Here is a 13,033-nt window from a genome sequence, read left to right as displayed (position 1 = left end):
AGTGGCTCAGTGTTTAAAAGGACACTTTTGAGTGGCTGCACTTCAAAAGACTCTTTCCAGTGACTCCTTCCTTTTCTTGAAGCAAAAATGTCCTTCCTGTTCCTCAATAATAAATAAATAAAAATAAAATAAAATAAATAAATAAATAAAACACACATACCAAAGAGGAAAAACAAAGAAAACCAACCAAAGGCTTGATCTGCCAGCTCAGATTTTAATCCCTCATATATAAACATCACAACAAATTTTTGCTCACTTAAAAAAACAAAAAATAAAAAAACAAAAACACAGAAAAAGAAAACACACACACCAAAGAGGAAAAACAAAGAAAACCAGCCAAAGGCTTGATTTGACTGCTCAGATTTAAATCGCTCATATATAAACATCACAACAAAATGTTATTCATAAAAAAAAAAAAAGAAAAAAAAAAAAAAAGAAAGCAAAAACAAAACAAACAACCTAAGTCACAAAGTAATGTCAATAATACCAACAAAGAAAAATGTTCAATGTCAGCACTTCATTGATAAAAATCAGCTTCTGGTGATGGAGAAACTGAATAAATAAAAAGAGTTAAGTGTTAAGAGTCTATGCAGGTCCTTGTTCACTGTTGTTGAGTTGTGCATATTCCAGAGCTGCCTGCTGAGAAACACACAAAAAACTTCACATACTAGCTTGCAGAGTTGTGTTATAAGCAAAATGTTTAATTTTATTTAACTGGCTGTCTAAATTAGTACAGAAATAAAACTTTGGACAATATATGATGCTTTAGTTTTTTTCCCCTAATTTGTAGGAAAATATTTGTTCATGCATGTATCCCCCTAATGATAAACCTCATAATAAAAAAACCCCCCCAAAAAAAAAAAAAAAAACACTTTTAATGAGAACAAAATTCTGACTCATTCATCACTACTATATGAAACATATACAATTTATTTGTCATGGCGTTTGTTTTGTACTGCTCTTAATTATGCTATACTAATATATATATATACATATATATATATATATATATATATATATATATATATATATATATATATATATATATATATATATATATATATATATATATATATACATACAGTATATATATATATATATATATATATATATATATATATATATATATATATATATATATATATATATACTTAAAAATATATATTTTAGAGCAGTATTTTTACTGTAATTTACTCTAAAATACTAAAATACTCTTTGTATTTTGTATGACTAGGCATTTTCCTGACAGCCTTCTTAATACTGACCAAATCAGATAACAGTGTTTAGAAATTTCTTCTGTGCCATCCATTTCTTCCACAAGAGGGCCACCCTGTTCCAAAACTATTTATACATACCTACATGTGGACTTGTGTTTGTGTGTCAGCATTGTGTGTCACTTACGCCATCAGCCTGTTCCAAAACTCCTACAAAAAACCAAAAACAAATGAACCACTGTCATAAAAGAGCTGCTGTTGAAAATGGATGAATATTTAATAGCTTCAGCTCAACTTCCTGAACCAACTCCAATCAACTCCCAAGGAAGAGGAGTGCGGTGCCCGCCTTAGGCTTATCGTGTTAGTGCCATGCTAATGTGCCTGTGTAAGTAATCCGTTTCCCTCCAGATGCAGCTATTGTTTGGCTATATGTGGGCATGCCAAAATCCATTTCAGCATGACCTCTGCTACAGTATGTTTCAGCATTGTTTCACATGCATACCGCAGTGATTAGCAAGAGGTCTTGCTTTAAATCAACTAGGGAAAAGGGACTGTGGATTGTTTACTTGTGCTGAGGAAACAATAGCCGAGTTTCTGTGTCAGTTGGGCAGAGGAACACGAGAGAACAGGGTCCGTTGTGAAAACAGGAAGCTCTTTCCACCAGTGCAGGAAACAGCCACCTGGTGTGCATGCATCAAGCATTATGGAAACACCACACGTTCATTAACAATGTCAGTTTGGACACGTTTACTGCCTGTTATGCTCATGCTCGAAGGCGAGGGTTGCGTGATTCAAAGATCTGAGCTCACCTGGTGTGGACACCTGGACCTCTGTGTGTTGGACACTGTAATGGTGCTCAATGCTTTTCGTCACAGGAACTTCTAAATATGAACCCATCAGCATTAAAACTCTAACCAGCAATATTTCGTAATTCTTTTGTTAAATAATTGTGACCAATATAGAAAATGTAAACAAAGTTCTGACACAGCATTTCACACAGAACCAATACCAATGATCAAATATAATAAATATTCAATATCCAGCTATAACTGATCGATTTTTCACAATGATGCCATTGGAGGGATTCTTTGACAGTTGAAGAGCTTTGAAGCTCTTGCCACTCACCTCTGCAGAGACCCACTTCCTGTGGCTGAACCAGCTTAGAGTCTTCATCGGGAGGATCGTCAGAATCTAATGAAATATCAAGCAGAGGGTGTCATGAGAGGATCTCACAGCTCTCTGGCATAATCCTGATTCAAATCTGTACCTGAGCCGGATGCATTTCCACTCCAGACGTTCCTGCCCATCACACCGGGAGTTCCTGTTAGGCCGAAACAAACAAGTTCAACATTCAGAATACCATTGAGTCATTTCCATAACCCTGAGGTGTCCAATTCAATGTCCTATAAAATTCAGATACACTCACTGGACATTCTAGCAGTCTTAAAGACCTTGATTAGCTAGTTCAGATCAAATACATAAAATCATCATTATACCCAGTTTGTACTGAATCAGAAACTTTCATCTAAATGGACTAAGCTTGACATTAGTCTTATTAAAGATCAAAGTAACTTTTTTTTTAGGATTTATTGAACACACAACAGTTTAAACAGTAGCCAAATGCACTGTATTTATATTCACATGACAAGGATGACGTCATATGTTACCATTGAGGACGGTATTATCTTCAATGTCGAGAGTAAGGCTTATTCTCATCGGGTCACCTGATTTGGGCCTTGAAGGTTTTCTGAGAAAGAAAGCATTTTCAAACAAATTGGAATGATGATATAAGGCATAACAAACGATGTAGATGTTAAACAGAAACTAAGAGGCGTCTTACACTGATAACTCAGTTTCTTGCTTTCGTCTGCGTGGGTGGGACACTCTCTTACAAAAGAATATCAGGACTATGACGATAGCCACCAAAAGCAAGATACAGAGCAATCCAATAACAGCCTGCTTCCACAGCGCTAAACTGACTATAAAAAACACACACAAATCAGCAGAAGGGACACTTGAACATCTTTAAAAACTTATTCTGTAGACATTTTCACTTTTAGGCCAGAAGCATACTCCACACAATTAAAAGTTCTCTGCATTGTCACAAGGTGAGCTATTAGAGTAGCATTCGTTTACACAGTTTTCACTGTCACTTACTCTTTCAGGTCAACTAACTATCTGTGTACTTGAGTAGAGTAAGCATTGCAGTTCAAAAAATCCTGTCTAAGCTCTACTATGACTTTCGAATGATCAGATGGCTAACTGATGTTTGTATAAAAATTACCTACCATCAATTTTTGCTGGATCACTTTCTTTGGTTTCCGAGGCGTAATTAGATGCCTCACAGTAGTAGTTGCCTCTCTGCTCTCGTTTGATGGCTTTGATGACGTGTCTTCCTTCGGAGGATCTGACCTCTTTGATGGAAGGACGGAGTATAACTCTGTTATGATACCAGGTGAAGGTGATGGGGTAAGTGCCCTGTTGTACACGGCAGATGAGGGTAAGGTCTGACCCCTCTGAGATTGTATCCTCCTTTGTCTCCAGGACAGGCCTGGAAACTGGTACTGATAGACAGAAAAATTTAGCTTATGAGTGTTCTGAAGTTCTCTTTCAGTGAAAATCATGAGCTCTTTAGCAAAATCCGATTCACAATTTGACATATTCAAACATGTGTTTTAATGCAACGCTTGCGAGAACCAACGGTGTATGGAGTCAATGTCATGCCATGTTTAACTGAATGTGAACAGGAACGAGATTGCAGGGACATTAGCATTGAATAATAACAGCTTTTGTAGACTGTTTTATGACTTAGAAGACTTGGGGCCAGTTTTACTAAACAGGGAAAATTAGCGCAAATTAGCATAGTCACAATTAAAGAATAAATAAACAAAGAAGCCAGTACGTTGAAAATAACCGGAGGCAAAAAAAAAAAAAAAAGTTTTGATAGAGCTGGTATTGCATGAATCCTAGTTGAGGGTTCCAAGTCACCTTTTTTTTTTTTCTGAAGCAAGTAAAAAATATTATGACTTGGTAAATTATATTTTAGATAATGTATTTTTCTAGCATTACAAATAAATTAGTGCATGTGGAAAACCATTCTGGCTTCTACCACATGCTCTATGTTATCTTCAGTGCCTTCTCTTAACAACAATAATCAGAGCCATGCAAAATAGTTTAACACATACTTTTTTTGGGTATCTGAAAAGATAACTCCTACAAATAAACATTCAATAAACTCAGGCGTAAACCTAAATAATGGTGTCCATGCTTTTTCTGTGCTTATTCCTCACTGCGCATCCGTAGTAAAACCTGACAGCACAATATAACACCAAAATACGGTTTGCGCTGCTGCAAGCCGTTAGTAAAACTTGCCCATGAAGTATAGTTTTGGACTGCTTTTGTGTGTTTACAGTCTTCATTGGAAATAACATTAATAAATAAATATAGTGGTTTTTTTTTTGTTTTTTTGTGAACCGTTTAAAAACTTTACAAGCTTGTGTTTTCCCAATAGTCAGATTTCACATACATTCATGTTTTATTTACTGTTTTTTTTCCCCCACTGATATTGAGTAAATCATTATTTATGATGGTTCTCTAAAAGAGACTTGATAAAGTTGTTAAAAGCAAAAAATAAAATAAAAAATAAAAAAATAAAATGTGAATGTTATTTCCAATTTCCTATAGTATAAAACAAAGGATAATCAAATAAGTAAAGCTTAATTTTACCATGGATGAATGGTTACGTTAGAAAGATAAAAAAACTGTGACCAGAAAAACTGTAACATATGCTTTTATAAACCATTCTGCTCTTTCAACGTGGCTTGTGTTTCACTGGACACTGGAGAAGTTTGCAATGTCAGAAAAGCTGTACATATGGTGCTAGTTGTGTTCGTTTATAAATCATGCACTGTGGTAAAAGTGTTTGGCCGTAATAATGTTTTCCAAGGTACTGCATGAAAAAATTCTTTACTAATCAAAATTTGTATCTGTAAATATAATTTGTGTGAAAAGGAATACAAATTAGCTACTAGTTTTCATTTTTGCTGGAAGCTGCAAGGAATTGTATGTACATTTTTTTTTTTAGTTTTACAAAAATTTAACTAGAGGCATGTTTATCTAATGTTTCCAAATGTTTCAGTGTTAAGTATCAGCATGTGGTCTTCTTACCTATGACGGGTGATGTAAGGGGCTCACTGGTCCTACTGAACGATGACCCACGGTTATAAGCCCGACATGTGAAGGTGTTGATGTCTTCTGGAAAACTGATGAAGGTTACGTTAAAGATCGCCCTGTCGGCTGCTGTAACCACTGTCCTGTGAGCCACTGGAACGTGGGTCTTCAATAAGGTGTAGTTTATTGGAAGCGTTCCACTTTCAGCCTCACATGAAACTCTGAACGGCTTACCAACAATCACCTCATCAACAGCACAAATGACCGGGGCAGAAACAGGCACTGGAAAAGAGGGGAGGAAGATGAGAAGCGTGTTAAAAGCATGCACTTAAGAAACCACACCAACTGAAATCAAAGTATTTGCAGCATTTCGCATGCTGTCGACTCAACATTCTTAAAAATAAAGGTTCTTTATTGGCAGATGAGGTTCCATGAAGAACATCCATGGAATCTTTCCATTCTAAAAAGGTCTTTATACTGGAAAAAAGGTTCTTTAGTTAATTCAAAAGAAGAACTGTTCACTGAATAATTCTTTGGGGAACCCAGCATGATTATATTATTGCATCAGCTCACAAATCCCCTTATGGAACTATTATCTTTTAAGAGTGTAGTATACTGGCACCCTCGGGATGGACTATATCGCTAGTGTATCAAACACCTCATGTTATTAATGTGCTATAACAAGTTGTTACATAGCAATAACAAAAAAACTTACAATTTTATGTTATAGGAGTCAAAAAGACAATATGGATAACTTGCATATCGCCTAATGACAGAGCTTTGACAAAAGCATAAACTTATCACCTTTAGCTTTTACATCATGTGGTGAGCTGGTCTTGTTAACTTCTTTAGCCATTGCCATGCAGTAGTATTTCCCATTGGTGGCGGGGCTCGCAGTGTCTTCGTATTCTGCATCTTCTTTAATGCGTCCACCATCTTTCAGCAAAACATACTTTATGTCTGCTTTTCCGATCTTCACAGAGGAAGTTACATTACTGCTGCAGGTCAGATTGAAGCGATCTCCTTCGAAAACCTCCTCTGGGCTCATTCTCAAAATCGGCTTAGAGAACAGTTCTGAAAATTGAAGATGGAGCCGTAAAAATTTTTTTTTATAAAACTTTTGTTGCTTGAAAATATATTAGGATTGCCAAACAATTAATCACGATTAATCACATCCGAAATAAAAGTTCTTGTTTACATAATATATATATATATATATATATATATATATATATATATATATATATATATATATATATATATATATATATATATATGTCTCTGTGTGTGCTGTGTATATTTATTATGCATATATAAATACACACACGTGCATGCATATATTTTAGAAAAATATGTTATACATTATTATTATGTTATTATATATATTACACATTTTTTTTCTGATAAAATCTTGGTGGTTAGTTACCTGCGACATGTAGCGTATAGACTGCCTTCTTTTGCACGCTGCCTTTCTCTGCTTTACACACATAGTCCCCTGAGTCCTCAGCTCTTACTACAAGGCTCTTTGTGAAGGTTGTATGAGATTTGTGAAGAATGGTGATGTTTTTAGTGAGGTACAACTCAAGATCTGAGGGATATTTCACCATGCATGTGATCTGCACCCTGTCACCCTCAACAACATTCCCTTTGGGTGAGATGCTTATCTGTGGGGTGATCGCATCAAGGTCTGTAAAAAAAAGAGAGTTTAATCTCACTCTTAAAGCAAAATATTATTAGCTGTGCATATACAGTATATGCTTTATAAAGATACAACAAAATGGCTTGATTAGCAGTTTTTTCTCCATGTGTTATATTTCTTGACACATCATATGGGGGGGGGGGGGGTTCTCTCTCTAGGGAACATTTTGTTGGACAGAAATGTGAATAAATCTGTGAGAGAAAGATGAATCATCAAAAGTTTTGATCTTAATGGGAAGATTCCATTGACAAAGTTTTTTTTTTTTGTTTAGTTTTTTTTTTGCCCAAAGTGAACACAAATGTCGCTCTTTAAATTTTATTAGCAGGTTTCAAGTAATCAGTATTCTGTTACCTCGTACAATGACTTTCACCATGTTGCTTTTGTTGGAGAAACCAGCATTAGAGTGCATCATAACTATATAGGCACAACGCAGGTAGATTTCTGTGACCTTCTGCGTGGTCAGAATGGTCTTTACAGAGTTGCCGTTACTTTTGACTCTCTTGACTTCCAGATCATTCTCGTAGAAGTAGAAGACCAGACTGCCTATTTCCTCTGATGCACTGCATGTGGCAATAATGTCTTCCCCCTCAGACACAATGTCAGACTTCACCTTCAGCGTAGGGATCTGAAGACCTGCATGGATTGAAACCACTGAATTTAATCAGACACATCAACTATACAATTTAGCAATGATGAAAACCATTGGCGACATCTGATATATATATATATATATTTTTTAAATAAAATAATAATGTGATGACCGCAAACAGAAAGCAAAAGAACTCTCTAGAATCATCAGCAAATCTTGAAATGGCTCTGTGCAAATTCATAGTCAAAGAACATCATTAAAAAGTGGATCTGATGAGGATGTTGTTATCAAACATAATACTGATTTGAAAGAGAATATGTTTAAATGAAAACATTTTAAGATTAGCATATAAAAAGGTTCGGATGTAATCGTTGTTTAAATACCAATACAGTTTTATGCTATTCCCGGAAATTTAGAGATCCATCTGTGTCGGACATAATTCTGAATATGTAATAATGATTGGCAAAACATTCATGCATTCAAGGGTTAAAAGGCCTAACAATATTTTGTTTCAACACACTGTTCTACACAGGAGCAAAAGCTCTACTAAAAATATAGTGGATGACAACTGTTGCTAGAGTATAGCTGGTCAGTAATGCCTTTAAAGGGATAGTTCACCCACAAATGAAAATTTGCTGCTCATTTGCTCACCCTCAGGCCATCCAGGTCACAGGTTACTTTGTTTTTATTTTTATTTTATTTTTTGCTGAAAACATGGTCTTTGGTGATTCATAAAATGCAAGTCAATGGCTACTGTATAAAAATACAAAAAAGCATACAGAGACAAGACAAACCGAATAATAATTGCTCCTGTCAACATATTGAGGTCTTATGAAGCGAAACGATCAGTCTGTGCAAGAAAATGAACATTGTTTACAAAATTAATAAACCTACCAGTAATCCACAGCCTCAGGAAATTGAGAAATCTGATTTTTTTCCCATGAACTGGTTCTTTCAGGCCGTTTGTTTTGCCAGTTTGTTTACATTATCACGCAATTATGTTATATATACGCAATTACATTATTAAATCAGCCATATAAAGTGAATAAACTTGTCTTATAAACCATGATAAACAATAAAAACCTAGCACAGACCAATCGTTTTGCTTCACAAGACCTCAATTATATCATCAGGAGCCATGGGTATTAATTTTGTGTTGCCTGTTAATTTATTTTTCATTATTAGTTTGGACTCAAAGTGATGTTAGCCACCGATTTGAATTTAATGAATCAACACTTTTCCAATTAAAAATCCCTACTATTCTTCTGAAGTGAAAAGGTTGCCTACATTTTAGATGGCCTGAGGGGGAGTAAATGAACAGCAAGTTTAAATATTTGAGTGAACTACCCCTTTAAGACGGGACTTAGCGAGGGGTCATTTACTGTATGTTACTAACCTGTGACGCTTAATGACAGGACGTCGCTCATCTTGTGCTTGTTGTAGATGTGGACACTGCACTTGTAGTGACCAGAGTTGGACACCCTGACAGAAGATAAGCTGTGCTCCATCACTGAGGCGCTGATATTTTCGGCGTACACCACCTGATCGTCCTGCAGGAGTCTGAAGGAGTATGTCAGCGACTGGGAGAGGCTCTGACTGACACTGGCCTCACAACGAAAGATCACCTCAGTGCCACTCTCCACATTACTAGCAGGAAGCACTGTCAGCGTCACCTGATCAATGGTCACCGCTGCTCAGAAACACCCAGGAATTACAAACACACACATAAAAGAAAACACAGCTGGGTCATATTCGGGTCATATTCAAGAAAGTAATTACATTAATATCTGTGGAGCACCATTGTGGTTTTGAAAGGGGCTTTATTAAGAAACAAAAGTGTCATATTATATATATGTTATTGTAAAATGATTTTACACATTTAATCAGCAGTTTCATCATCTGAGGTGTTAGACAATAGTTGGCTCCTTCAATATAATCAGAAAAACTTTTAAAACTTTCTGTTTGGAAAGATTACATTTCAAATATATTTACGTATATAGAAACGTCGGCTTGCTTCGGTCCACAAAAAACCCATTAGATATTACTTCTAAAGAGTGAGGATCTCTGAGCAGAACAGACAGTTCTTTTCCTGAAGTCTTAAAGGAGGCCAAAAGTGTGGAATGCAGCCGTTTAGAGCAGAAAGCAGCGGAAGGAAGGAAATCACATAAACAAACACTAAACATTACTCCCTCAGGGGTGTAGAGCCTGTGATTTCTGCCCTAAGTCTCTCAACCTGGCCAACAAACACACAACCTCACTTCAGTAAACACCACTCAAATCTAGAAAAACAAGGAGAATCCGAATCCAAACTCAATGGAGATGGGTTGATTCAGAAGTTGTAGTGTTTGAGGCTTGGAATCCGCATCACTGCTCATGTTTGAGCCTCCAATTAAACGCAGACTAAACATCTTGCTATTGCACAAAGCGCAAACTTCCTGTGAGCGGCTAAACAGTGCGTGACGAAGTATCTTTGAAGGATCAAAGCATCCATGTGAATCTTCTCTGACTAAAAATACACCCAAAAAGTCTCAGGAAAGCACAGAACTGTCAAAATATTTCACCGCTCCCATTTCCCAGCTACATAAATCAAGCGGTCAGGTTAGTCTGAGGTAAAAATAACCCGACAGAAGCCGGTGACCTGAAACTGTCACGACCAGAGTGTTTTCTTTCCCATGCAAATACAGAGTGCAAACAGAACCTGGACACTGAATCGAGGACTTACCTGCATGTATGTCGGCCGCTTGCCCTGCAGATGAGAGCAAAAAGGAGAAAGAGGTGAGACGGATTAATTAAACGAGGAGGAGATGGTGTCAATCATCAGTGAGAGGTGTCCTTACACAGTGCGCTCAGGCCGAGCCAGAGAAGACACACGCTCATCCTCACAGGTGAGTGTTCATGAACGTAAAGGACGCACACGCGGGCGCTGGAGGATGAAGAAAAGGGCAGAATGCTTGCATTTAACAGATGGAACCGCCTTTCTTTGTTTAACGTGGATCAGGAAACGTGTTTCTTCCTCAGGATGTGTGCATTGTGGGTGTAAATGAATGTTGAGTTCGTCCAGACCCTTGGAAAAACCGCCTTTCTGTTCATGGCGGCCTCAAAGGCCTTATGATTTAGTGCTGTGCCGAAGACATCACAGCCATATTTAGAAGATCGAAAAGATGCTTTTTGAGGCACATGAGCAGTGTGGAGTCAATGCAGCACAAACACAAGTACCACTGAAGCACCCTGTTTTTATTTTAAGGGATTTTGTTTAGTTGAGATTCAGTCGAAACTGAAAAAATATTTCAGTTTTTAGTTTTAGTTAACAAAAACTGCACTGCTTTTAAATTAGCTTTCATTTTTATGTTTTCATTTTCTATTTAACTTCAGTTTTAGTAATTTTGATACTTTTGTCATGTGCTTTTGTCATTATAATTATACAATTTAATGTTCATGTATTCATCTTAAATTATTTGTGGAAATTGCATTACTTCATCTTATCTTATTTCAATCAGCAAGACATCGGATATTTAATTTCAAAATCAGCTTAACTTCAATTAACAGTAGCTTTACTTTGAATCGTTTTCACAGTAACAACACTGTTTTTCGAGGTGTGAAACATGGTATTACTATGTTTCTTGGCATTTTCCATTTTTGACTATGCTATATATACATTGTTTTGTTTTGCGCCATAGTCACACCTTGCATTTTTAGACATGGATCAAGATATTACTATGTTTGTTTTTAGGGATGTATTGTACCAATGCAGTACTTTTCCAAAAATACATAGTATTATGTATATTAATACCATATATTTTTATTTTGACATGTATCATGGTATTACCATGTTTTTGAACATGATTATACTATGCATTTCATGTATTTGATGGACAAGGTAAATGCCATGATACATGAGAATGTTGATCTTTTACTATGTTGTCAAAGCACCATGCTATCACCATCTGATACAATCACATTACCATAATATTACCACACTTCTTTATTCTTAAGGGAATTAAGGGTTAAAAACATTAAGACTTACAAATCAAACCCAAAAGTATCATTCAACACAAAAGGCCACAAAAAAGCCTGTGCAAAAGTGACCTTGACACAATGAGGCATGCTGGGTACATGACAGGAAGTTTATGTTTAAAGAGAATGAGTTGAAAACACGTCAATATGTGCCTCTGGCTCGCGGGCTTCTGAAAGGAGATTGCAGTATACAAGTACAACCACTAGCTGTCGCTCTAGGTTTACAGAGAGGATGTTGACTACAGGGAATCTGTCTATGGTCTTCAGAGAAGTAGATATTAAATCAGTAAAATGCTTCATCTCTTCATTATCAAAGACCAGAAACGAGCAATTAGATCTTTCTGTCCCTAAACTCCTGTCAAAACAAGTTGTGATAATCTGGATGAGAGAATTATTCGAAGCTGTCAAACTCACTGCATTTATGTGACGCTTTGAGCCTCTATTCATGGCAGTTCCTCTTCTCGCTCGCCTGAGGGAACTCTTGAATTAACAGTGCTAAATGATTCATGGTGTATGTTTGAGCTCTAATTGGGCGTCTGCCTCAAGCACACCAGCACGACCAGTTTGTTCTCTGCAGTGAATTACCTCAGGTTTAGCACACCACGTCAAACACAGGATGTCCTGCTGTCCACAGCGCCAACATAAAAATAGATGAAATGATCACCGCTGAAGAATCAGTGACTCTACTGTTTTCCTGCCGGTAAATCTCTGCTGTTCTGCAGCATGTTGAAATGCACTCACCCCAGATGTGCTTGTTATCCGGTGACACAATACAATGACTTTTAGCAGTTTTCAGCAGGATTGTGGCCAAGTTTTAGAATCACAAGGTTCTTCGGATATCATTGTCAGATACTGATTTACTGCGCAATAAACATTTCTTATTCTTATCAGTGTTGAAAACAGTTGTGCTGGTTAATGTTTTTTTTTGTTTTGTTTTATTGTGGAATATATATCAATTGAAATGTCCTTTCCTTTTCACCCTGGGTTTCACTTAACTTAACTTAACTTAACCTAACTTAACTTAACTTAACTTAACTTAACTTAACTTAACTTAACTTAGATCTTTCCTATGTCCTGTACTTTCTTTTCTTTTCTTTTCATCCCACCATGCATTTCCTTAAACTTAACTTAACTTAACTTAACTTAACTTAACTTAACTTAACTTAACTTAACTTAGATCTTTCCTATGTCCTGCACTTTCTTTTCTTTTCTTTTCTTTTCTTTTCTTTTCTTTTCTTTTCTTTTCTTTTCTTTTCTTTTCTTTTCATCCCACCATGCATTTCCTTTAACTTAACTTAACTTAACTTAACTTAACTTAACTTAACTTAACTTAACTTAACTTAGATC

General features: G+C 36.2%; 1 protein-coding gene across 3 annotated transcripts; it reads right to left on the bottom strand.

The window, feature by feature from the left end:
• Nucleotides 1–206: 206 nt before the first annotated feature.
• Nucleotides 207–10,881, bottom strand: pecam1a (platelet and endothelial cell adhesion molecule 1a). Of its 3 annotated transcripts, none has more exons than XM_026207405.1 (15): nucleotides 10,510–10,881; nucleotides 10,395–10,418; nucleotides 9,069–9,362; nucleotides 7,435–7,716; nucleotides 6,811–7,071; nucleotides 6,189–6,458; nucleotides 5,382–5,666; nucleotides 3,503–3,778; nucleotides 3,055–3,193; nucleotides 2,882–2,961; nucleotides 2,482–2,535; nucleotides 2,340–2,405; nucleotides 2,024–2,092; nucleotides 1,402–1,424; nucleotides 207–639 (listed from the first exon to the last, which is right to left on the bottom strand). In XM_026207405.1, the coding sequence occupies exons 1-15, from the start codon at nucleotides 10,547–10,549 to the stop codon at nucleotides 586–588; spliced, it is 2,217 nt and encodes a 738-aa protein (XP_026063190.1). In that variant the 5' UTR covers nucleotides 10,550–10,881; the 3' UTR covers nucleotides 207–585. The 3 variants fall into 3 exon arrangements, with proteins under 3 accessions (XP_026063190.1, XP_026063189.1, XP_026063188.1); XM_026207404.1 differs by having other exon boundaries at nucleotides 207–636; nucleotides 2,024–2,095; nucleotides 10,510–10,880; XM_026207403.1 differs by having other exon boundaries at nucleotides 2,024–2,095; nucleotides 10,510–10,879.
• Between the last annotated feature and the right edge of the window lie 2,152 nt (nucleotides 10,882–13,033).

Source organism: Carassius auratus, chromosome 28, assembly GCF_003368295.1.
Source record: "Carassius auratus strain Wakin chromosome 28, ASM336829v1, whole genome shotgun sequence".
NCBI classification, from domain to species: domain Eukaryota; kingdom Metazoa; phylum Chordata; class Actinopteri; order Cypriniformes; family Cyprinidae; genus Carassius; species Carassius auratus.
The sequence above is the reverse complement of the archived record's forward strand: the minus strand, read 5'-3'. Positions and strand labels throughout refer to the sequence as shown.

Coding starts and splice junctions, on each gene's coding strand:
- pecam1a (XM_026207403.1), bottom strand. CDS start 10,549: ATGAGCGTGTGTCTTCTCTGGCTCGGCCTGAGCGCACTGT. Junction 5,667..6,188: donor ACATGATGTAAAAGCTAAAG/GTGATAAGTTTA, acceptor CCTCTTTTCCAG/TGCCTGTTTCTGCCCCGGTC. Junction 1,425..2,023: donor GGTCCAGGTGTCCACACCAG/GTGAGCTCAGAT, acceptor GGTTTTTTGTAG/GAGTTTTGGAACAGGCTGAT.